The sequence below is a fragment of the Pinus tabuliformis genome, chromosome Q, assembly GCF_031772625.1.
Source record: "Pinus tabuliformis cultivar Carrire ecotype Pingquan chromosome Q, CPIR1, whole genome shotgun sequence".
Taxonomy (NCBI): domain Eukaryota; kingdom Viridiplantae; phylum Streptophyta; class Pinopsida; order Pinales; family Pinaceae; genus Pinus; species Pinus tabuliformis.
The window spans coordinates 886,360,578-886,386,001 of NC_142296.1; the positions used below are offsets into that span (position 1 = coordinate 886,360,578).

The 25,424-nt window shown below is 38.9% G+C and overlaps 1 protein-coding gene across 1 annotated transcript in view; it reads right to left on the reverse strand.

Annotated features, from left to right (window-relative positions):
* The window catches only part of LOC149222318 (Galactose oxidase/kelch repeat superfamily protein), a 352,563-nt gene that overhangs the window by 152,146 nt on the left and 174,993 nt on the right, over positions 1-25,424 (reverse strand). Inside the window, exons 10-11 of the mRNA XM_089385362.1 lie at positions 24,296-24,412; positions 22,201-22,306 (exon numbers count right to left, since the gene is read on the reverse strand). Of these exons, the coding sequence (XP_089241488.1) occupies positions 22,201-22,306; positions 24,296-24,412 (223 nt within the window). The remainder of the gene's footprint in view (positions 1-22,200; positions 22,307-24,295; positions 24,413-25,424) is intronic.

Consider the following 25,424-nt stretch of genomic DNA (forward strand, 5'->3'; position numbering starts at 1 on the left):
ATGATGAAGATGCTTACCTCATATTTGATGATAATTTGATGACAATGTGAAGCATGATGGTAAGAGGGAGTTGTGAGAACTTCAATGACATGACCATGTTACCATGTGAAGGAATGATGAAGTTTTGGAAGGTCTAAATTCTCTGATGAATTGTTGATGCAAAAAGGAAGAGCCTGTGTGACTGGAAGAATAAGATAGTTGATGAACTTGTCCTCTAATTACTTGGATAAAGGAAAGTGAATGTCTCCCTAGTTGAGAGGGATTTTAAAGAGAAGTGAACACCCTGATGAAAAGGCCATGAGGATGTTTGAAATCGAAGAATAGCTTAAGCAATATTGATGGTTATTCGTCATTGATAAAGTTGTGAACAAAACTTGGATGTTTTTGGAAGAAAGTGCTAAGGCAGAGTTTGGTGTTGCTAAAAAGTTGAAGTAAATCTTCCTAGTAGATGTGTTTGATATGATGATGATCTAAGTAGCATTAGAATGATTAAGAACCCTGAAGGTTTGTGCTAAATATGTATTGTGAAAGTTTATTACCAATTGCAGTTGTGTTTGTGCAGATCTCTCCATAAGAAGGTTGAATGTTTAAAGCATGCTTGGATTAACGGATATATCTGGTTTAGTTCATAAGGAGAGATGAAGAATCTCGGGGTGAAAAGATGCTTGGGAGGACATTTGGTCAACCTGTGATGATGTCTAGATCCCGAAGTAGGGAGGGTGTCATTGGTCTTAGACCTTTGACCTTGGATACACACCTAGATCCCCGCATTGGTTGTAGAGCAGAAGCCTGATGGTACCTATAAGGGCTGAAGCTTGGAACATAACTTAGTCCTACCTGGTTAGATACCTGTAGCACTACATGTGTTGTGACTCTTTATAGAGCACATCATTTTGAGATTTTCCATGTACCTATGTATATATGTAATTATGAATACCTCGCTAGTTAAGAAGGAGTGTTGAAGAATGTAACTAGTGTCAGTCTTCATAATTGTATTTGTCAAAAGAAAAATTTATTGTAAAAGAAAAATATTATTGAAGCATGGGTTTCATGCTCTTTCATTTATTTTCTAGGTCATAGCCTCCATTGAAGGCTTTTAGGTTTTGTCAAGAGTCAAAAGAGTCATTTTCACATTTATTAGACCCTTCTTGGGCTTTTGTATCATGTAAAGAAATTTATTTTTGAGTCAAAGTAGTCATTATGTCCCTCCTCACCAAGTCAGCCTTGTCCTGGAGAAGTCGGCCCTATTGGAGGCAATTCGACCTTATGGAAGCAGTATAAATAGAGGGAGCTCGACTCATTTGGAAGCACACACACTCAAGTTCGATCTCAAGAAGGAATTCGCGATTACAGGAATTCGGGTGCGATTGCATAAATTCGCGGTTACTAGAATTCGGGTACAATTGCAAGAATTTGTGATTTCAGGAAATCGAGTACAATTGCAAGAATTAGCAATTATAAGAATTCGGGTACAATTTGGGAATTCATTATTACAGGGATTTTGCTACGATTGCAGGAATTCGCGTATGATTGCAGGAATTCACGATTACAGGAATTTACATATATTGCAAGAGATCGAAGTTGCAGGTTGAAGTTGGTTGGTGTAGAATCAAGGAAAGACTTGTTGAAGGGTTGACTTGGTGATTGGAGGAGGTATTTGTCTAGGTCTAAAGGGTCTTGGATTGCCTCATCTTGATTTGAATCTATTAGTGGAAGAGTTTGACTAGGTTTTCCCCTGTATAGGGGTTTTAGCCCTGGCTAAGTCCCTATATCTAGTGTCATTGATCTTCATGTTTTGATTTGATGATTGCTTGATGAAAAGAAGATAGAAGAATAACATAAAGAATGTTACTAACTGTTAAATTTTGGTATGTTCTATGCTAGAGCAATTTATTTAAATTTTCACAAATAGCAATCACATCAGCATAATGATAAACTGCAGATAGAACATAAATATAAAACGCAGAAGAGAAGCCAAGACAAGAGGACACAAGATATGGCGCGAGCCAGGGACAAACCCCACAATGTGTGGGGAAACCCTTTGATCAATTCTTCTTTTATCTTCAGAGTTCAACAGAGAAAGAGAGAGAGAGAGAGAGTACATTTACAACAGAAGTCAACACTTTGACTTGTCTAGATCTGAGCATAGATCATCTTCTATAACGATGAGATCAGTTGAAGACATTCTGCTTCAACTGATCCTCCAAGGTGACTCCTTCACCTATCATCGTGCTGCATCTCGTCCATTTGCTGCACCTTACTGTGTAGCACCATCATGATGCTCATGATCTCATACATCACGCTGCTCATACATCATGTTGTCCATGATCTACATCATGTTGCCCATGTCCATGATCTTATCCATCATCATGCTGCCCTTCATATCCATGATCATCTTTCAACTTCATGCTGCCCATACTAATGTGCATCATCATCATGTTGCTGCCTTAACAGATGACATTCTATCACTGCTATTCATTGTCATGTGGCTGCTACAGGTATGCCATTCTATCACTGTAGATTATGCTTAGAGTGTAGTGGACACAGTCATCACTTAAATCCTCTCCAACATGATCACATCAATGCTGAGACTGAGATAGCAACTACAGCATTACTATGATCTCCATTAGACCCAGACAGTGAGGCACAAAAATACTTCTGTATATGCCGAGAATGTAACTATCATTGTCATTACTACAACAGCCTTTAACAAGATCTTACTTGATACTGAAACCATCGTCGTTACAACTTCACAGCTGTATCACCAAGATCATTTTTTTGTTGTATCTTTCCACGAAGGTATCCGGACTGAGACAGTGATCACAAATATGTGTGGTCGAAGCAAGAATGAAGAACGTTGAGGTATACTGTTATGAGATCATCAAGTTACAAGTATGCTGAGAATAATAGATCTGGTCTTCTCATTGTAATATATTCCCATGCCAAGTTATACTGCTGTCTGCTACAGGGATATTGTACCTTAGACCCTCCCGAGGATACTTCTAATCCATTTGACTGCATATAACAAGTGTACAGGACTGCATGTATCCTTTGCGTGAACAGAATTGCATTATAAGATTCTTCATAAGCCTGCGGCTAGGGCACATTATGACTGCGGATTGGGCACCCACTGAACTGTACCTAGGGCATCTTCTTACCTGCGTTAAAGGGTCTCCTAGGACTGTGTCTATAGGGATAGCGAAGTCCCTCTTCATGCTGCATATAGAACAGCGTATAAGAATCTAATTACTGTGCCTTCATGGACTGCATATTGAGCCTCCCTTTGCTGTGACTTAGGGCATCTTATGGTTGCGTTTAGAACCTCCTTTCTTAGTGGAATTAAGTCTCTTCTAGACTGCATATAAGTGCCTCCCTTTGCTGTATTAGATTATCATTTATTGCTGTCAAGAGTACCCTCAAATGCTATGGCTAGGGCACCCTTAAATGTCGCTGATAGATTTACTGTGGCTAGGGCATCATAGGCCAGCGTACATTTTCATGGTGTCTCTCTCCTGCTCCAAAAACCCAAAACGTGGAGAGGAAGAGATCACCACACTAATGTATGTCTCAAATGACATCAAATCCTCTTTTATTTATACTAACTTGTAGGGGTTGAATAGACACGTCGGTTGGGCTTCTAGAGCCTACATAAGTGCTGGTCGGCTTGATAATAATTACATAAACAAAATAAATTCATATCTCCATAAATACTTATCGGAACTGGATGATCTTTGGATCAATCCTACACCTCTCGACGAGAGGGATCCAATAAAAATATCAGCTGCCATAAATAAGCTGACCCACATGGAGTTTGGCCCTAGTTGCCAATTTAACACTAACACTACAAGAATATCACAAGTAATTATCAACATAAGAGCATCTTTCTGCCTTTCTGATTTTCTAACATGTTCAAAGACTTCAAAACTCTGGTAGAAAAACAAACTCGAAAGAAAATCAAAATATTCAAAACTGACAATGGAGGAGAGTTCACTTCAAATGATTTCATTGACTTCTGTAAAGAAGTTGGAATCAGGAAAGAGACCATCGTATCATATAACCCAGAACAAAATGGTGTGGTTGGAGGAAAGAACTAAACTATCATGGAAGCAGTCAAAGCTATGTTGCATGACCAAAAGCTACCAATGTTTCTATGGGGAGAAGCTAGGAAACTAGGGCAGAACTTACTGCAACAAATCAAAAGTACAATCACCTAAAGAAGGTCAAAACAAGGTAAGAAGAAGATCCCTATTGCAAGTTGAAGTTACAAAGAGATCAGCTCAAGGCAAGCGAACAAGAAGAAGGGCTAAATTGGCCCTAATGCCATCACACATGAGAAGGTTGCAGAAAGTTGCAGGAGGCCGAGAATTGCAGTCTAGTGTTGTATGGCCAAAGTTGAGGACGAAGAAGAAGTTCCAGCAGTATTAAGGCAAGGTTGCCTTGGTTTGATTTGGCAAGAAAAAGGCAAGGTTTCACTTGGCCCTAGAGAAGTCTTGGTCAGGGGTCTAGGTCTTGGAATCCATCAATTGAAGTTCTACAAGAAGAGAAGAATTCTTGTGGGTTTTCCTCTCAACAGGAGAGGTTTTGGTGCTGGTTGATAGCCTACATCTTGTGACCTATTGTCTCATTGATTTTATTGTTGGTAGTTGTTTGATGATAGAGAACACTAATAATAATCAATTGAAAGAAGAAGCTAATCAAGCTAAGTAAAAGTACATCACAAGCAGTAATGAAAGTAAGAGAAATCACTTAACCTAGCTGTCGTAGATTTCTCAACAGTTTATTTTCAAAATAGATCTCCAGAATGAGCCTTAAACAACAAGACTCCCAAAGAACTCTTCGTTGGTGAAAAGCCCAAGGTTAGGCACTTAAGGATCTTTGGTTGCCCTATCTACTTTCATGTGCCAAAAGAAAAGAAGACTAAGTTGGGTTTTCCTCTCAACAAGAGAGGTTTTTGTTGAGAAATCTAGGGCATTCAAAGTTACAAGATTTCTCTGCTTGATAATTGCTTGTGATATACTTTTACTTCTTAACTTATAGTCTTCTCTTTGTTAGCTTATTAATGTGTTCTTCTCATCGAGGCAATTATCAATATGCACAATAAAAGACAAGTGACACAGTGTGTAGGCTTCTCAACCAGGGCCAAAACCTCTCACCTATTGAGAGGAAAACCCAATCAAAATTCTTCTTCTAGATCTTCAATTGATAAGAACCAAGACCATGACACACACCCTTGACTCTAGTATCCTCCCAAGAACCTTGTCACTAAGCTTGATGCTCTGCCTCTTCCTTTCCTTACCTTTCTTCTTTATACTGGACTTCTCTCCTCAGCTCCTTCTAGAGAAACTCAGTCTCTATTCTTCACACTGCTCTTTCTCGACTTCCTCTTGAGAATCTCGATGTCAATGTCTTTACTTGGTCTCTTCTAGAGAAACTCGGTCTCTAGATTTCAACCTCCCAAAAGAATCCTTCTCCTTTTCCCAAAAGAAACTTTGCTGCCTCAAAAGAAACTTTTCTTCGCACTGCCCAGAAGAAACTTCGTTGCCCCAGAAGAAAGTCCCTTTTCGCTAAGCCAGAGAAAACCCTAACTTCGCATTTCCCAGAAGAATCGTCTTTCTCCTTTCTTCTCACTTTTGTTCTTCTTTTTCTTTGCTCTTCTATTAGCCCTTTCCTTCGCACTTCTTCTTGTCTAAATGCAAGTCGAGTTGCTTGTTGAGTTTATCTTCAAGTGAGGGCAAGTTGGGCTATTTATACACCGCCACACATGTCCTTTAGGCCGACATGTTCACTTGAGGTTAGGCCAACTTTATCTAACAGTTTCTTCCATCGTTTATAGGCCGACTTGAACAAGATATATGACAATTCTTGGAGGATACTTTACATAGACAATATTGACCTTTTAGAAAGTGTAACATGACTTCATTACATGACAATGACTCTATCATTTTATGACTAGATGACAAATAAATCCTAAAGACTCTCAATGGGACTCTTGACTCAAAAACAAAATCCCTTGCTCATAAAACCCATGAAGCAAGTCAATATAATAATTTTATTTTTCTTATCTACATCTCATTACATAAAATCATAATTACATGTCATTATGAAGACCGAACCTAGTTACACTTTTCAACACTCCCTCTTAACTAGGGAGGTATTCATAATGGTACTTGGACTTTCTCAATCTAAAGAATCTCTCATAAGAAGAATTCGGATTTGTAACTCATTTGTGTAGCATCATATTAACCAGCATTGTTATATAACAAGGCCTTGACTAACAGGTCTATCTCTCCACAAGATCAGAGCACAATACTAGCGAGACCAATGATTTATAGACACACTCATCATTGTCTCTCTCAGAACATACCCCACCCGGGTTCTCTTAGGATATGCTCCATGAAGACTATTCTTTTCCTGGACTCCCCAGTCCCACAAAGAATATCGGTCCTCCATGACTACTCTTACTGTTGGATGCCCTATCTCATCCTCAAAGAGCATCGGATGCCAAATGATTACATAATCCTCCATTCTGTCTTCCGAGGTGAAGACTAGAATGAGATGTCTATCTCTCCTTTTCAAACCAGGAGGACATATTCCAATAAAGGAATGTACTCATTCCTATTACAAAGGAATGTACCTACGCTACCTACTTAGAAATTTCCAAGTTTCTTCTAGGTAAGAAACTTCTTTTCAGGTTGACCCTTAACCAGGGACCTATCGCAGCTCCTCATGTGGAGATCCTAAAACAACCAGCTGCTTGAAGAGCTCCTTCCTTCGATGTCATAAATTTCTTCTTCGTTAAGGAGTCTTTATCTTTGGGAACTTCTACATAGGGCACAAAGCATCCATCACTTTTATTCATGAATTAGTCATGTGCTTAACTCATCAAAAAGTGATCTATTAGATTTTTCATCTGGCTTTGCTTCATGTCATTCTGTTTTCATGCCATATTTTTCGGAGGGACATTACATCCTTCTATATGGTCCACTTGGAAGTCATTCACAGACTTCCCTTTGTCAGTCCTACATAAGCCTATCCAGATATTAGTCCAAAATAATCAATGAACACTTCAAATCAAAATTACCTTTGAGATGATCTTTCACCATGACATCTTCCTGTAAGTATCAGCATCCTGCATGCAAATTGACACATCTCCCACAAATATCCATTGTCAAGGGTCTCTATCTTTTTCCGGATTCTATCAGAGTCTTCACATCTTTTCGGGAGATCTTCTAGTCAAATCTTCTTGGTCTTCAAATGTTGAATGCCCTCTACCTTTGTTGCATATCATCACGATCTCTTCCTGAAGAAACCATTTGCTTCCTTTCTAGATCGTTGAATCCTTTGACAAGGATTCCATCAAAGAAACTTGAGGATCTGCCATATCCTCACCTTGCAGAGGTTTCCTTTATTGACTATGATGATCCCAGTTGATGATGACCTCTGCTCCTTTCCATAGGTATGGAATGAGGCGTCTAAGAGCTCCCATTCTTTACAATCAGTAGAATTTGTACTAGACATATTTTCTGCTTCCCATCTCACGAGCTCTTACTTCTAATGCTTCTATTATAGTGTTATTTCTAATCTGATGCATTCTATTTTATTTGTATTGCATCACATCTATAACTTTAGAAGTGAAAGGTACCTTTCAAAGTAGAATATCATCTCAGTCATAGCAGAGATCCTTTTGCTTCTTCCTTCTTATGCTTCTTTGACTCATATTCTTTCACTTTCTTAGTCGTATAGTCTTCTTCCCGTCCCTCTTACATTTAGGACAGTCTCTTCTATAGTACCCAAGACTTTGACAATCATAGCATCTTTCCTTAGCCATGTTCTTCTTTTTCTTCTTTGGAGTAGCAAACTTTCCAAATTTTACTTTTCGTCTTGTCACTAATTGTTCCCTTCTATCTGATATTTTCACTTTCTCTCTTCATATTGTCTTCCTCTGCCTTGCAGAGAGACCATAATTTGATGTATGGGATACCTTCCTCTTCCCTAGTAAAAATGAGGTTACCTTATTCATCAATGAATGCATTTAGAATAACGGAAATTATTTCGTTATCAGATACTGTCTCTCCTAGATCCTGCAATTGACCTTTTATTTGAGATGCCTTTCAGAGATATGACGATATCCCTTCATCCTTTGATACCTTCAATTTATGTAGATCAGATCTAATTGATATGATATTTTCTATCGTGCTTTTCGAGAAAAGTTCTCCCACTTTATCATATATTTCTTTAGATGTTTCCAGCTCGGCTACATAGGAAATGAGTGGATCTTTGACAGACTCCTTAAGAATCTTTTGATCCTTGAGATCCCTTTCCATGTATTCAGATAATGCTTGTTCTTCGGATGGCATGGAGGACTTTCCATGGACATGATCAATGACTTCATTTACTTCAAGGACAGTGTTTATCATTCTTTTCCATACAAGGAAGTTTGATATCCCGACCAGCTTTTGGTTCTGCTTGAAATATGAAGTCATTTTTACTAAATTGGATTATAATAAAATGTTACTTGTGAAGATCGAATCTTCAACTTGATGATGAACTTGTTGCTTCTTACTTCGAATCTTTTAAATATATTCTTACTTCAGTGAGGGAAGACTTCCTTCTATGAGATATTTGCTTAAACAGACAGAAGATTTTCTTTCGATCTAATCATCCTTAGATTTGAAGAGCTTCCACTTCTTTGGTGATGTATGATTTCTGGAGTGCTTCTAGGGTTTCGGTCTTTTGTCCTGCTTCCTCCTTGTACATGATTTCAAGATTCTTATTGGTGTAGATTTCTTTGATCTACAGTTTTGAACATCTTACCCTAGGTAGCCCTTGAATCTGCTATGATCCCTCTTCAATGCTTGATGTCTTGTGTGTCTACTTGCTTTGACTGCCTCTTCTTGTCTTCAGCGCCTAAGCTCTGATACCATGTTGAGAAATCTAGGGGATTCAATGTTACAAGATTTCTTTGCTTGATAATTGCTTGTGATATACTTTTACTTCTTAACTTATAGTCTTCTCTTTGTTAGCTTATTAATGTGTTCTTATCATCAAAAAGAATTACCTGAAAAATTTCAACCCCCACTCCAGTTATCAGTTTTCCATACCACTCCATGCATTTAGTTTTAAATCCAAGCATTATAAAAATTCTAAAATCTGGAAATGACAATATTTTTTGAAAACACAAATTTAGAGATTTCACAACTGCTGAAATTGTAGAAATAAAACACAGCAAAATTATGACAGCCACACAGAAAATAACACACTAATTTTTTGTCAATGTGACCCTGGAAAAAACCCCCTACAACTCTTGGGGAAAACCAGTTTGAGAGCTCTTCTTTAAAACTGAAAATGCTTTTACAGAGAAACTGAAATACACAGTAAAAATTCCAGCAACCACAAATTACAGCGTATCTCAATTTCCGTGCTTGAACTTTGCCTCGAAAATCATGCCAATCAGCAAACTGCCAAAACAGAAATTTTTCCAGCAATAAAACAGCATTAATGATGTACAGTTTGCCTCGAAAATTGTGCCTGAAACCTACTACACGGACCGTACGGATTTCACCAGTACGGTTGCCTCGAAAATCACACCCAAAACCTGCCTCGAAATTCATGCCCTTTTTGTTGTCCCTCTTCCTTGATTTCTATGCCTTTCTCCTACTGTACGATTTTGCCTTGGGATGCGTGCCAATAAATGTTGTTGCCCAGATTTGTTGAAATGTCTTCTTGCTGCTCTCCGTCACTTCCTCACTGCTCAGAAATTTTCTCCTTGCTCTTCTCTCTCTCAAAATGCTCATGAAAGAATGAATTGATCTTTTTTTTTCTTCTCTTCTCCTTTTACTCTCTAAATGACCGTTTGGGTTACCCTAAGATCTACTGGTTGAGATTCATTTAGATCTAGGGATGAGAATAAATGTGAATTTAATTCTCACTTTCTATATTTTAACTCAACCACTTAAATAAAGACCCACTTAGCCTTTTATTTCCATAGTCACTTTTTCACTTTCTAATTCTTCATTGACTTTAATAAAGTCACCTTAGAATGTAACTTTACCACTTATAAAGTCACTTTTAAATTAAATTGACTTTACCACTTATAAAGTCACTTTAGGAAAAAAGTACAAATAAATTTGGATGCTTTTCCCTAGGCCAAAGATCAAAGCCTTAGGGAACCACTTGTCCTCTGGTACTCAAATTTTAACACTCCCTCTTACCGAGGAAAGTGTTCCTCACCACTCCCATCTTGTCTTTGAAGTAGACATGCTTTCCCCGTGGTAAGGCTTTGATGAAAATGTCCGCTACCTGCTCATTTGCGGAAATGTACTCAAGCTTGACAGCTCCCTTTTGGACAGAGTCTCTAATGAAGTGATACTTGATCTCAATATGCTTTGACCTATCATGAAAAACTAGATTCTCATGCAACTCTGATTATCACAGTGAATTATTGAAGGTCTCAATGCCTGACCAAATAGACCAAACATCTTGCGAAGCCATATGGCCTCACAACTAGCCAAACTAGCAGCCATATACTTTGCCTCAGATGAGCTCAATGCAACTGACTGTTGTTTCCGGCTGATCCACGACACAACTGTCGAACACAACCCAAAACAGCACCCAGAAGTACTTTTCCTATCTGAAGCACAACCTGCCCAATCTGAATCCGTATAACCTGCCAGTCTCACTCCATCACCCTGTCTATAATCCAGACCAAAATCCACAGCCCCCTGCAAGTAACGAAGAATGTGTTTTGCCGCCACCCAGTGCACTTTCCTGGACTCACACATGAACTGACTCATAGTGTTAACTGCGAAACATATATATGGTCGAGTGTTGACCAAATACATCAATTTACCAATCAGCTGTCTATATAAAGTAGGATCCACCAACTCGGAATCAGAAGCGTGAAGCTTCTTCTAGTTAGTGATCATAGGTGTAGACATGGGTTTGCAGTCCTCCATGTGAAATCTGATAAGAATATCCACAATGTACTTCCCTTGTCCCAGGAGGAAATGCCCCTCCTCCTGCCACACCTCCAATACCAAAAAATAATGCATCAATCCAATATCCTTCATCTCAAACTCTAAAGCAAGATCTCTCTTGCAGCCCTCAATGAGTCTCTCTGCACCAGTGATGATCAAGTCATCAACATACAACACCATAATGAGAGGCTCCTCACCCACCACAATGAAGTATAGGTTCGGATCAACCTCACTCTTTGCGAAACCCAACTGCTGCAAGTATGTATCAATCCTCGAGTACCAAGCTCTAGGAGCTTGCCTCAGGCCATAGAGTGCCTTTTTCAATCTGCATACATGGGACTCCTTCCCATGCACCTCAAAGCCCTACGGCTGCTCAATATAAACCTCCTCCTGAATGAAGCCATTAAAAAATGCAGTCTTCACATCCATCTGGTGGATCTTCCAACCCATCTTTATTGCAATCGATATAATGGAGCGAATAGATGTATACCGAGCTATGGGAGCGAAGGTGTCCTCATAGTCAACTCCCTCTACCTGTAAGAACCCTCTCGCCACAAATCGAGCCTTGAACTTCTCGATGCTGCCATCTAAAGCATGCTTTATCTTGTAGAGCCATCTGGAAGTAACAATTGATTTACCTTCAGGCATCGGCACTACCTCCCAAACATCGTTCTTCATAATAGAAGAATACTCCTCCATCATGGCCTCTCTCCAGACCTGCTGGCTGGCTACCCCCTCATAACTAGAAGGCTTAGAGTCAACAATGCTTGTTACCAATGCCATGTAACTACAAAACCGCTCAGGTGGTTTACTCTCTCTAACCTGTCTCTTTGGCCCAGCAATTGATGTGGCCTCGCGCAAGGTATCTTGAAGCCACTTGGCCTTCCTCTTCCCTGAGCATACTTCTCCCACTAGAGTGAAAGAATTCTCATCATCATCAGAAGCCTGAACTCCTGAAGGCCTGCCAACTGACCTCATACCTGAATCTGTGCATGTAGATGTTGAAGTACCGTGCGAACTGTCCATTAGTGGACTACCCTATGAACTTCTCTGCGGACTGCCTTGCATGCTGCTCGAAGAACTACCCACCTGACTCTGAGAGCCACTGCTCACTGATGGGCCTGACACTGTAATCAATGTACCTCCTAATCCCTGTGACTAACTCAGCTGCTCCTGAGGGTCTGGTGACTCTGGATGCTCTAACTCCCATGACCTCCTGAAATCTCTCTCCTCCTCGAACTTCTCATCCAGCCTAACAACCACTTTCCTCTGCGCAGGAATAAGATAAGCTTTCGAAGTCTCGCTATAACCCACAAAGATGCCCTTGTCTGCAGTGGGCTCTAGCTTGGTCCTGTTCTCCTTTGGGACATAGGAATATGTAAGGCACCCAAAGATATGAAAGTGCCCAACATCAGGCTTCTTCCTAGAAAAATCTTCCTCCGGAGTCACATTCCCCAAGGCACGATGTGGACTCATGTTCTGCAAGTACACAGCAATGTTGTAGGCCTCTGCCCACAAAAATAAAGGTAACCCCCAATCATGAAGCATGGCTTTGGCAACCTCTACAATGGATCTATTCTTCCTCTCCGCAACCCCTTCTGCTGGGGGTTGTAAGAACTGTGAACTCCCTCCTAATGCCTACCTCGACACCAAAAATCAACAAACTCACCAAGGGTATACTCCCCTCCATTGTCCGACCAGAGGACCTTGATCTTCCTACATGTCTGGGTCTCCACAAGAGCTTTGAACCCTTGAAACCGCTTGAAGACCTCACTCTTGGTCTTCAAGAAATAAATCCAGGTCTTTCTGGAGTGGTCATCAATGAATAAAACATAGTACTCATAGCTACTCAAGGATACATGAGACATCCGACCACTCACATCAGTATGAATCAAGGCAAGGATCTCGGTCGCTCTACTGTCGCTGCTGGGAAAAGGGGATCTAGCAAACTTCCCCATAGCACATCCTCTGCATACATCAAGGTGATCAAAACATAAATCTGGCACACCAGTGGTGATCTCCCGCAATGTACTTAAGGCCCCATGATACATGTGCCCCATCCTGCGGTGCCAAATCTCACACAACTCTAAAATACTAGATCTGTTGTCAGTCTTGTCTCTGGTGCTGCTACTCAATGCCATCAGGGGCTGGAATGAGAACTTGTACACCTTGGCATGGCGCACACCAATCACTCTAGCTGAAGAAGCTGAAGTTCCCCTAGGATATATAAGCACCTGCCCTCTCCTGAACAACAAATCATACCCTCTGTTCTCAAGTGCTAAGATGGATATCAAGTTCTTCTTCATTCCAGGCACATATAGAACATCTGACACTTTCAAGGGAGGCTTGGGTCCCCTATCATATGTCAATGTCCCCACACTGACTGCTCTAACCATGTTGTCATCACCAAGTACTACCTCCATATCAGTATCATCCTCTGAAAGCTCTGAGAAGTACTCTCTGACTCCTGTCATGTGGCGGGAAGCGCCACTGTCAACATACCAAATGCTAGAAGATGCTCTGCTAGTAGTGGAGAGTGCACACTCCCTCTGAACCTGTATGGCAGGTGATCCTGCACTAGTGGCCTCACAAGCTATGAACCCAAACTCCCGATCAAAGCTCTCTGAGAAGCTCTCTATCTCTGCAAAAGCTGCCATGGGTTTGTCTCTCCCTTGTTCTTCTTCTTCGGACACACAACAGCATAGTGTCCCAACTTTTGACAATTCCAACATTTGACTTTGGAATAGTCCTTCTCCTTGTTCTGTTGCTTGACTTTGCCTTTGCCTCCACTGTTGGAAGTTTGCTTCCTTGCTCTGCCCTTCTTGCCTCTTGCTAACAATGCCACATTGTCATCCTCCTCCACCTGTTTCGCTGCTCCAAGATGGTTCTTTCTGATCTCATTCTGAATGCAATCATCCCACAACCTCTCCCAATCGAGAAGGTTTTCCCGTGCAACAATGCCATCCACAAAATTCTCCCAAGTCTTGGGAAGACTATTCAAAGCAATCCTCACCAACTCAGTGGGTGCAATGATCTCACCTACGGCTACCAACTCATCTCTCATTGAAGTGATCTCTGTGAGGTATGTTGTAGCACTGTCAGCCTTAGCCATTTTAATAACCTTCAGTTTCTCCTTTAGGACCATTTTTTTGTTTCCATTTGAGCTCTGGTAAAAACAGGTCAAAGTTGTCCACATCTCATGTGCATAAGTCTTTCCTCTCACATGAGGAATGACATGATCTTTGACTCCTTCCAGAATCAATCTTTTTGCCTTAGCATTCTTTTTGTTAAACTCTGCCAACTATACAGGGTTAGTAGGTACTGCTACTCGGTTTTGTGTGGTATTTACCATAATGCCCCAGCCTTCTGCTTCCTCAAAGATGCTCTAGATTCTCTCCTTCCATGCATTGTTGTTGTTCTACACATCCAACCTGTCTTCAACTCTCAAACCCAAAGACATGTTTCACTGTCCTACCAAACTGAAATTTTCAAATCTGTGGTAAAGGTTTATGTTTTCTGTGTAAATATCAGTTTGCTTTAATTTTCACTTTGTTGTCCCAAACTGCACTCTCTGATGCCATGAAGAATTGTAACCCCCACTCCGGTTATCAGTTTTCCTTATCACTCCATGCATTTAGTTTTAAATCCAAGCATGATAAAAATTCTAAAATCTGGAAATGACAATATTTTCTGAAAACACAAATTTAGAGATTTCACAACTGCTAAAATTGCAAAAATAAAACACAACAAAATTATGACAGCCACACACAGAAAATAACACTGATTTTTTGTTAATGTGACCCTCGAAAACCCCCCCTACAACTCTTGGGGAAAACCAGTTTGAGAGCTCTTCTTTATTTCTGAAAATGCTTTTACAGAGAAACAGAAATGCACAGTAGAAATTCCAACAAACACAAATTACAACTTATCTTGATTTCCATGCTTGAACTCCGCCTCGAAAATCGTGCCAATCCGCAAACTGCCAAAACAGAAATTTTTCAAGCAATAAAACAGCATCAAATGTTGTATGACCTGCCTTGAAAATCGTGCCCAAAATCTGCCTCGAAATTCTTGCCCTTGCTGCTGTCCCTCTTCCTCGATTTCTGTGCCTTTCTCCTGCTATATGGTTTTGCCTTGGGATGCATGCCTATAAATGTTGCTGCCCAGATTTGCTGAAATGTCTTATTGTTGCTCTCCTTCACTTCCTCACTGCTTAGAAATTTTCTCCTTGCTCTCTTTTCACTTTCTCTCAAAATGCTCATGAACGAATGAATTGATCTTTTTTTCTTCTCTTCTCCTTTTACTCTCTAAATGACCTTCTGGGTTACCCTAAGATCTAATGGCTGAGATTCATTTCAATCTAGGGATGAGAATAAATGTGCATTTAATTCTCACTTTCTATTTTTTAACTCACCCACTTAGCCTTTTATTTCCATAGTCACTTTTTCACTTTCTAATTGTTCATTGACTTTAATAAAGTCACATTTAAATTAGAATGTAACTTGTTACTTTACCACTTATAAAGTCACTTTTAAATTAAATTGACTTTACCACTTATAAAGTCACTTTAGGAGAAAAGTACAAATAAATTTGGATACTTTTCCCTAGGCCAAAGATCAAACCCTTAGGGAACCACTTGTCCTCTAGTACCCAAATTTTAACATTACCAATATGCGCAATAAAAGACAAGTGACAGTATGTAGGCTTCTCAGCAAGGGCCAAAACCTCTCACCTCTTGAGAGGAAAACCCGATCAAAATTCTTCTTCTAGATCTTCAATTGATAAGAACCAAGACCATGACACAGACCCTTGACTCTAGTATCCTCCCAAGAACCTTGTCACTAACCTTGATGCTCAGCCTCTTCCCTTCCTTGGCTTTCTTCTTGATATTGGACTGCTCTCCTCAGTTTCTTCTAGAGAAATTCAGTTTCTATTCTTCACATTGCTCTTTCTCGACTTCCTTTGGAGAATCTCCGTCTCTAGGTCTTTACTTGGTCTCTTCTAGAGAAACTCGGTCTCTAGATTTTGACCTCCCAGAAGAATCCTTCTCCTTTGCTCAGAAGAAACTTTGATGCCTCAAAAGAAACTTATCTTCGCACTACCTAGAAAGAACTTCGCTACCGCAGAAGAAAGTCCCTTTTCATTGATCCAGAAGAAACCCTAACTTCGCATTTCCCAAAAGAATCCTCTTTCTCCTTTCTTCGCATTTGTGTTCTTCATTTTCTTCTCTCTTCTATTAGCCCTTTCCTTCACACTTCTTCTTGTCTAAATGCAAGTCAACTTTCTTGTCGAGTGTATCTTCAAGTGAGGCCAAGTTAGGCTATTTATACACCTCCACACATCTCACTTACGCCGACATGTTCACTTGAGGTTAGGTTGACTTTATCTAACAGTTTCTTCCATCGTTTGTATGTCGACTTGAAGAGGATAGATGACAAGTTCTTGGAGGAAACTTAACGTAGACAATATTGACCTTTTACAAAGTGTAACATGATTTCATTATATGACAATGACTCTATCATTTTATGACTAGATGACAAATAAATCCTAAAGGCTCTCAATGGAAGTCTTGACTCAAAAACAAAATCCCTTGCTCATGAAACCCATGAAGCAAGTCAATATAATAATTTTATTTTTCTTATTTACATCTCATTACATAAAAACATAATTATATGTCATTATGAAGACCGAACCTAGTTACACTTTTCAACAGTTTTGGCCCTGGCTTATAGCCTACATCTTGTGTCCTATTGTCTCATTGATTTTATTGTTGGTAGTTGTTTGATGGTAGAGAACACTAATAATAATCAATTGAAAGAAGAAGCTAATAAAGTTGAGTAAAAGTACATCACAAGCAGTTATCAAAGTAATAGAAATCACTTAATCTAGTTGCCCTAGATATCTCAACAGTTTATGTCCAAAATAGATCTCCACAACAAGCCTTAAACAACAAGACTCCCGAAGAAGTCTTCGCTGGTGAAAAGCCAGAGATTGGGCACTTGACGATCTTTAGTTGCCCTGTCTACTTTCATGTGCCAAAAAAAAGGAAAACCAAGCTGGAAGCTTCAGGTAAGAAAGGTACATTTGTTTGTTATTGGGAAAATTCTAAAGCTTAGAGAATATACATGCCTAGTCAAAGAACTATAGAGTTTAGTAGGGATGTAACATTTGATGAACATGCAGCTCTTCGAAAGGCAAGAGACACTCCTCCTCTTCCTGCTAATGTTGAAAGTCAGGATGATGCCTTGGATGCTCAAGAAGATCATCAGCCTGAGCCCAATCTTGTTGATGAACCCATGGAGTCCATGGACCCCTTGGATTGTCCTCCATGTGATCCTCATGCTAGAAAAAGACCATTATGGTTTCATGACACTTTACAAGATGTTGATAGACATGCTACCTCGAGAGGAACCATCAGAGAAAGCAAGAAGCCATGTCGGTTCCAAGAATACATTGTAGCCATGAGCAACATTATTTAGGTTGAACCATGCACTTTTGAAGAAGCAGTGAAAGATCAGGTATGGAAAGATGCAATGGTCAAAGAATATGAGTCCATCATACATAATGATGTATGGAAGTAGTTCCAAGACCCGAAGGTAAGTTTGTTGTGACTTATAAGGGGTTGTATAAAATTAAACATGGTGTGGATGGAAGTACTGAAAAATATAAAGCTAGATTTGTGGCTACAGGTTTCTCCCAGAAAGAGGGAATAGACTATGATGAGATTTTTTCACCTGTTGCTCGATATACTAACATCAGATCTATTGTGGCTCTAGCTCCTAGCCAGGGATGGACTCTTCAACAAATGGATCTGAAAACTGCTTTTCTGCATGACTTCCTCAAAGAAGTATTTGTGGAGCAACCACAAGGTTTTGAGGTACATGACCGGAAAGCTCATGTGTATAAACTGAAGAAAGCTCTCTATGGATTAAAGTAAGCCCCAAGAGCTTGGTATGCCCGCATTGATAGCTGCTTGATGAAGCTTCGTTTTAACAGAAGCAATGCTAATCCAAATCTCTACTTCAAAACGGTCCAAGGTAGTCCTCCTGTAGCTTCTAGGCAGCACAAATGTGATCCTTGATCCTCCAATGATACCTCAACGGATCTGATCCTAAGCTACCCTAATTCTGCCCTCCTAAATAGCCTCACTGTCTTCCTGAAATAGCTTCAGAGCAGCCTTATTTCTCCACATTGAATACTCCTTCTAGCTGTTGCTGTCACGCTGTTCCTTTAGGGCAGATTCAAGCCTAATGTATGGACTTGTCACCCTCAAACAATAGTTGTACCTTCCAGCAAACCCTCCTTGTCTCGGCCTCCTCCAATCAGTCATATTGTCCTCTAAACAGACCCCTGAAATAGCCCTCAAATGTCCACGTTGTCCAGTCCTTTCCTTGCTGCAGCTAGGGCTTCCTTTTGGACAGCGAAATAGGGTCTTTAGACTGTGGATGGATGACCTTGGATTAGGTCTCTCTAGACTGCGAATAGGGCTTTCTTTAGGCAACGGATTAGGGTAGGTTTGGGCAGCGTATAGGAGCCTCTTTAGGCTGTGTATATAAGCTCCTCTAAACGTGGATAGATCTCCCTTCAATGATCTGTCTTTTGCTGCGGCTAGGAGCCTCTTTTGACTGCGGTTAGGGCATCCCTTTTTGCTGCGTCCAAGGGCTGTCTCAAACCCTTTCAAAACAGCGTATAGGATTAGGGCATGGCTGCGTTCAGCTAGGGCATGATAACACCTGCGGCTAGGGCATGATAGGACTGCATTAGGGTCAACTGTTAGGCCTCCTTCACCGTGCTAGATCTCCCTTCTTGGACTGCGGCTAGGGCATCATCCTCTAGGACTGCGTTTAGGGCATCATCTTCTAGGACTGCGTTTTTCCCTTAGAGATTCTTCTTTCCACTAAAACCCAAAACAAGTGGAGAAGAAGAAATCTCAAGAGAGTTGTGTGTACAAATGACTTGCAAGGCACTTGTATTTATACCAAAACGTGGAGCACAAGTGGGGGCAGTTTAGTTGCTGGCCGACCTTGACGAATTGTCCCATAACACAAATAAATTCATATCTCCATGAATACTTATTGGAATCAGATGATCTTTAGATCAATCCTACACCTCTCGATGAGAGGGATCCGAGAAAAATATCAACTGCCATTAATAAGATGACCCACATGGAGTTTGGCCCTAGTTTCCAATTTTAACAATAAAATTATTTATTTTTATTGTTCATATTGTGTTCTAAATATAAGTGATCTAACTGGTAAAAGTAACAATTGAAAAGAAATGTTGATTCAACCCCCCCAGTAATTCCAACATGTAGATCTCTTCATCTTGATGAGGGTCTTTGAGGTCCTTTTGTTAAAGACTATAGGGTCCAACTCTTCTTTCTGGTGTAGACTTCTAATTGCCTTGATTTGTAGATCTATTCGCCATGAGTGGAAATAAGGCTTTGGCATTGATTGATAATCCAATGACTTCTTCTTCTTTGATCTAGGGTAGATCTTCAAACTTTCGCTTTGATATCCTTTGACTTGCTTTGATGCCATTCTTGAGATTCAATCCTTAAGTGTCCCTTGATGAGATGCCCTTCCTTGACTTTGACACTTTAGCTTTGATACCATGTTTAGAAATCTAGGGCATCATGAATTAGGTGATTTCTCTTGATTAGTAATTGCTTGTGAATGCTATTTACTTCTTTAGATTAGGATCTTCTTCTTCTTAGATTATTAGTGTTCTTATTCATCAAACTGTAACCAATGCATGAGCATAAACAGATAAGAGACACGGCATGTAGGCTATGAGCCAGGGCTAAAACCTCCCACTCTTGAGAAGAAAAAAAGCACAAATTCTTCTTATAGATATTCCAATTGACGAATACCAAGACCAAGACCCTTGACCTATTAGCCTCTCCATGACCAAGACACAAGTTCTCTTGACTGTCACCATTCTTCTTGACTCCTCTTCCACTTCGCTCTTCTTAGCATCGAGACGTAGCTTCCACCGATACCTTGTCAAAAAGATCTTATTTCTGTGATGGAATTTGAGTCTTCATTGATATCCTTAATTGTAACAGTTTTGAGCCTTTCTCACTGTAGAGACACCGAAACAAAAGGTAAAAAGATAGCTTCATAACAAACTGTGGATAGACCAATCTGTGATGATCATCAATCTGTGATAGCAACGTACTGTAGTGACACTAAGGTTGTGTTTCTGAACCGAGACATGGAGATCTTCTTTATGCTAGTACTGAAACTTGTTCATTGTAATTTCTTCAATATTTCTCCTTGTTGTACCGCGACTTTTCCCTTGACTGTACTGAGGTTATCTTTATACTCATGTACCCTAGTATGAGCTTCTTATCTGAACCTTTTTTTTCTACACTCTCATCTGAATTGTATATTGTCACTACCCATCCGAATTCAGAGTATAATCCAAACTTCTGTTCTGCGAAATCTCAGAGATATGTGAAGTCTGAACTATGTTAATGCGAAGAGCCTAGCCTCATATATCTAGTAGTTCGTCCATATAATTTAGCCGACATGAACTACAATGGGTGTCTCCTTAATGTGAGCCGATATGAGTTCCTTCATACATCTTGAGGCCAACATAGGAAGAGGAGGACTACGCTTGTCTTTGGAGGGTTATTTTACTAGAATATATTTGACATAGCTTTATACATGACATTGACTCTTTGACAAATCTTAAGGCTCTCAATGGGAGCCATCTAAAATAAACCTCCTGCTCATGAAACCCATGAGCATTACAAAAATAATTTTGTTTACTTCTTTTCATCATTTACAAAGATCATAATTACATGTCATTATGAAGACCGAACCTATTTACATTTTACAACACCAAGTCAGCCTACTTGTCAAGTCATCCCTGCCCAAAGAACATGTCTATTCCAACCCCTTTGGACAATATAAAAAGAGGGAAGTTGGAGCTCATTTGGACACGCACAATACACTCAATTGGTTCTAAAATTTCACAGAAGGAGGGTCGAAGTCTAAAGTTGGAGAAAGGGTTTGTGGAAGTTTTGCCTCATCATATCTCTAGATAAAGATTTGTTCCTAGCTTCTTGTTATTGATGGATTTACTATGCACGGGGGTTTGACTTGGCATCTAGAAGGCCGATATTTTTCTATGGTCATGGATCTTGGATATCTAACTTTGATCTAATTCTACAAGAAGAGATTTTTTTTGGGTTTTCCCCTTGGAGGAGTTTTGCCCTAGCTTGGAGCCTATATCTTGTGTTCTTTGTTCTCTTGTGATCTTCATGTTTATATTTGATAATTGTTTGATGAAAGAAACATAATAAAAATTAATAAGCCAACTAAATTCACAAGCAGTTATCAAAGTATGAGAAATCTATTATAATCTACAAGCCTCCCAATTTCTCAATGGATCTTTCTACTATAATCCCCTACAAGTTACTTTATAGTGTATTTTCCAATCAGCAGGTAGATTTCAAACATTTTGTTTCTAAGCAATTCATAAATTGCATGTGTTCGAATACTTATAATTTATACAACTACCTAAACAAGTTTGCTAGTGCATGATGGTGGATAATGCCTACACCCAGGAACCAAACATTGTGTTTATCAATTTAGACTATTCATACTCTTTGCTTGAGTTCCCAAGAAGTAAAGATAAGTACACCAAATTTAGATATCATTTAAGGTTGATTAAAGTCAATGTTGCGATAATCGTGATCGGGATTAAATCGGTAAGAGTCCAGCAAAAAAAAAAAAAAAATTGTTAAAATCAGGATAAAATTAGAAAAATCGGCAAAATTACAAAAAATACGATTTTTGGATGGAAAAAAAAAAAAATTTAAAAATCGTGATTTTTTTCAAAACGAAAAATCAGCCGCTTTTATCGTTTCAGGGAAAAACTCACAATGATTAAATCACGATTTTCACAACACCGATTAAAGGTTTGATTACTTTTCTGTTGTTTGGTCATTTGTCATTAACAATCTATGTGAATATATCATGATATGTCTGAAATAGGATACTTCCTGATGAAATGCAAGAATGTTATTTTAATAAATAGTAGTAAGATGGTAATTTCAACTAAAACAATATAAACTAAAGAAAATACCAAAGCCATAATGCATTCTTTGCAGATCCGAAAAAATGAAAGATTAAGCAAGAATGTGTATTAACTCAATTTATTTAGAATCTGTACATCGTACACAATTCACTTCATTTGCAGGAAATGAATTCACCTTGAACCTCCATATCCACCACACCTCCAAATAGAAGAGCACGCTTTTTGTGAACACACATAGAAAATCCAGCACGTGGTCCAGGAGGCAATCCCAACTTCTTCACCTGCATTAAAACAAAATATGTTTGAGAGATCTTAAGTTACAATCGATCAATAAGGCGGATAAAGCAATATAAGGCAAAAGTCATTTCAATCAATGTTATCATATCCTTACCAGTTCTGAGGTCATACCGGTCTGGTTGAAGGCTTCAAACCAGTAATTACAAAACCAGCCAATTTTGTATGTAAACATACAGCTGGCAATGCATATCACTTTAACTCAATTTAAATATTAAAATTAAAAGAGAAAAAAAGGTGAAACACTAAACCAAACCCTAGCCCCCCCCCCACTTCACGCTGTTCAAAGAGGTCCCCACCCCCCACTTCGCTTACACAATTCATTTGAGCAATTTGGAAATTTTGAGCTGAGTTTCTTGCACTGATTTGGAGCGCTTATTAAAGGCCTGATTTGCAAAAGTTGCAATTCTGATACTGAGCAAGATATCCAGTGTTTCTAGGTGCAAATGCAATTGGAGTGTTTTAGAGTGTGTACACACCAAGCAGTGAAACTGTTTGAAGCAAAAATGGTTGAATGATATGGTTTATGTTCAACACAACTTTAGATTGAAGTGCGACCAATTATTGAACAAGGCCCCTAAATCAAGCATCATAGTGTTGTATGATATTGACTCTCAATCAAAGTGGGTTGTGGAGACTCAAAAAGCAACATTTGACAATGAAGACGTATCTTGGATGGACTTGGACACACTTCCACAGAAAGAGGATCTAAACATTGTCGCTAAATGGATACTTTCAGGACCTGGGGAATCAATTTAGAATCCCATTTTCGAGTCTATAAATGTTGAGGATGTAGATGATGAGAATTCAAATGACTCTCTCAAATGATTAGTTGAGTCTTCAGTCTATACAATAATTATTAATTAATACTATGCTTATTTTTGGACTTTGGAGGCCATTTAGAGCCTCTTTGTTGATGTATTACAGTATTTTGGATCAGAAAAAGATTCCACTTAGCCTTAATTTGGATACATGCAACCTTGCTATATACATAAGAAACTTTGCATATTTGTGTATAATGGTTTGGATGCACATGAACGTATTTGTTTTTTCAAAGCTTGAATATTCTATGTACTTTTTGGTTGACCAATCTTGTGGTCTGGTTTTCTTTCCAGTTTTGTCCAATTCCAGTCTGGTTCGAGTTTATGGGACCAACCAGTTCAATGACCACTCCAATTCTGTAAAATTGATTTAAATAAGCTAGCTGACTTGTTACTTTCTTGTTTGAAGAAATCATCATGTACATTTATACAAATCATTTTATATTGCATCTATACCATCTTTTTCATAGATGACATTGATCAGAGATATAAAATGTCTTCATAGACAACTTGCCAAATATCCGAAGCTATTTTAAGACAAGGAACAATCCTTCACAGTTGGATCATGGACCATCTATTTGAGCCGACCACTTATCCGCTTCACATTGATTTATTTTTTATTAATATTGCTAAATTCATTTTTATAAATTTATTCTCAATTGGCAGTCAAAGAAATACTAAGTTCTTCCTCTGAAAAATTTGAGTTGTATATCAGTACCTTTCTACTTTACTTGCATTGTTTAGCATTAATTATTTTACTTTCTCAATTAAGTCACTGAAGTCTTGAATTCTTGCAGACCATCCATTTTTAATGAAGAAAACGGATACAACAAAGGTTGACAGAGATATTAGCCAATGTGTATCGCAACAAAATGGAAAAACGATAGTTTTAAGGAATGTTATAAATATCATTTCGAGAAAAATATTGCTGAGGTTCCAGAAAGAAATATATCGTAAATATTGAGGAAAACATCAGAAAATATCAGCAAGCATAAACTTGGATCTGAAAAATTTAGGAAAAAGGCAACCTGGAAAACTCAAAAAAACCCGCAACAATCAGGAGAAACAAGAGATATTTGCAACACTGGTTTTATGAACATAGCATCTAAATCATCTACAAATCTCAATAAAGACAAATCAGATATACATATTCACCTTATTCCACTCTCCACTCCTCAGATCAAGGACCCACATGTCCGCATGAACAATTCCCTTCTCGGAGCCATCTTTATCAGAGACATGGTCCTTAAAATATCCACCATATAAAAAGATCTGCAGAATAGTCAACAGCAACTTTGAGCCAGCACAATACATATCGGACAACAATTAATTGAATTGACAGTTGAACATAATTTCAACATAGTAAAGACCACTAATTTAAACATAATAAAAGCATAATGCTTGCCAACAGAAATTAAGCATCTAATTGAAAACAAAACATGTTTCAATGAAAAACATATTAGCATAATGAGTATGGAAAACAAATTGCAAAGTTGGCCTGTACGCTGAACAATGAATGGTCCCATTTCCTCTAGCAGAAACCTTGTAAACATTTTTCTTACACTTTGTATATATAGGAGGATCATTTACATTATCAGACAGGCATCTTCTACAAACCTGAGAATTCAAGATCTAGATTAAAAAAGGGTGCAACTGTTCTCGCCCAAGGCTCTCTCAGAATTAGAAGAAACTGATACAGTAACAAGTGGGGATGAAAGATGAAACCACATTTAAATTCTCCTCAGTCAACCACCACAAAATCTCTCACAAATTCTAACAACAAAAGTCAGCTTTTATGACCTAAGTTCTAACCATTGGTGTGGTTTCCTTTCTCCACTACAACTCAATAGTGTGGAAATTTCAAAAGGGCATGCTTAAGACAAATTCATTGAATTTGACATGAATTACTTGAGATTTCCCCAAACAGTTTCAAATAAACTTTTCAGCCTTGTGGCTAATCTGCAGTAGTATGTCACTTTGTCCAACCAAATACATAACAAAGCCACCAAAATAAAAACCAAACAAGTGTACTTCAAGGGAGATATATTTTCACTGTTTATCCCTAGAGCAAAACAGATAACAGATCTGAAAATAACATATAAACAGCAGACTGTTACAACCACAAACCCACCCTCCTAAGTTTTATTTACTTCTCAAATCCCTTAATAAAATCTGCTCCCCCCTATGTAAATCAGCAAACATGACCAACGCTAGAAGCTACTCAATCACCATGAGAACATCAGCTGAAAATCAAATCTGCAAGTACACAAACTTTGGACAGCAA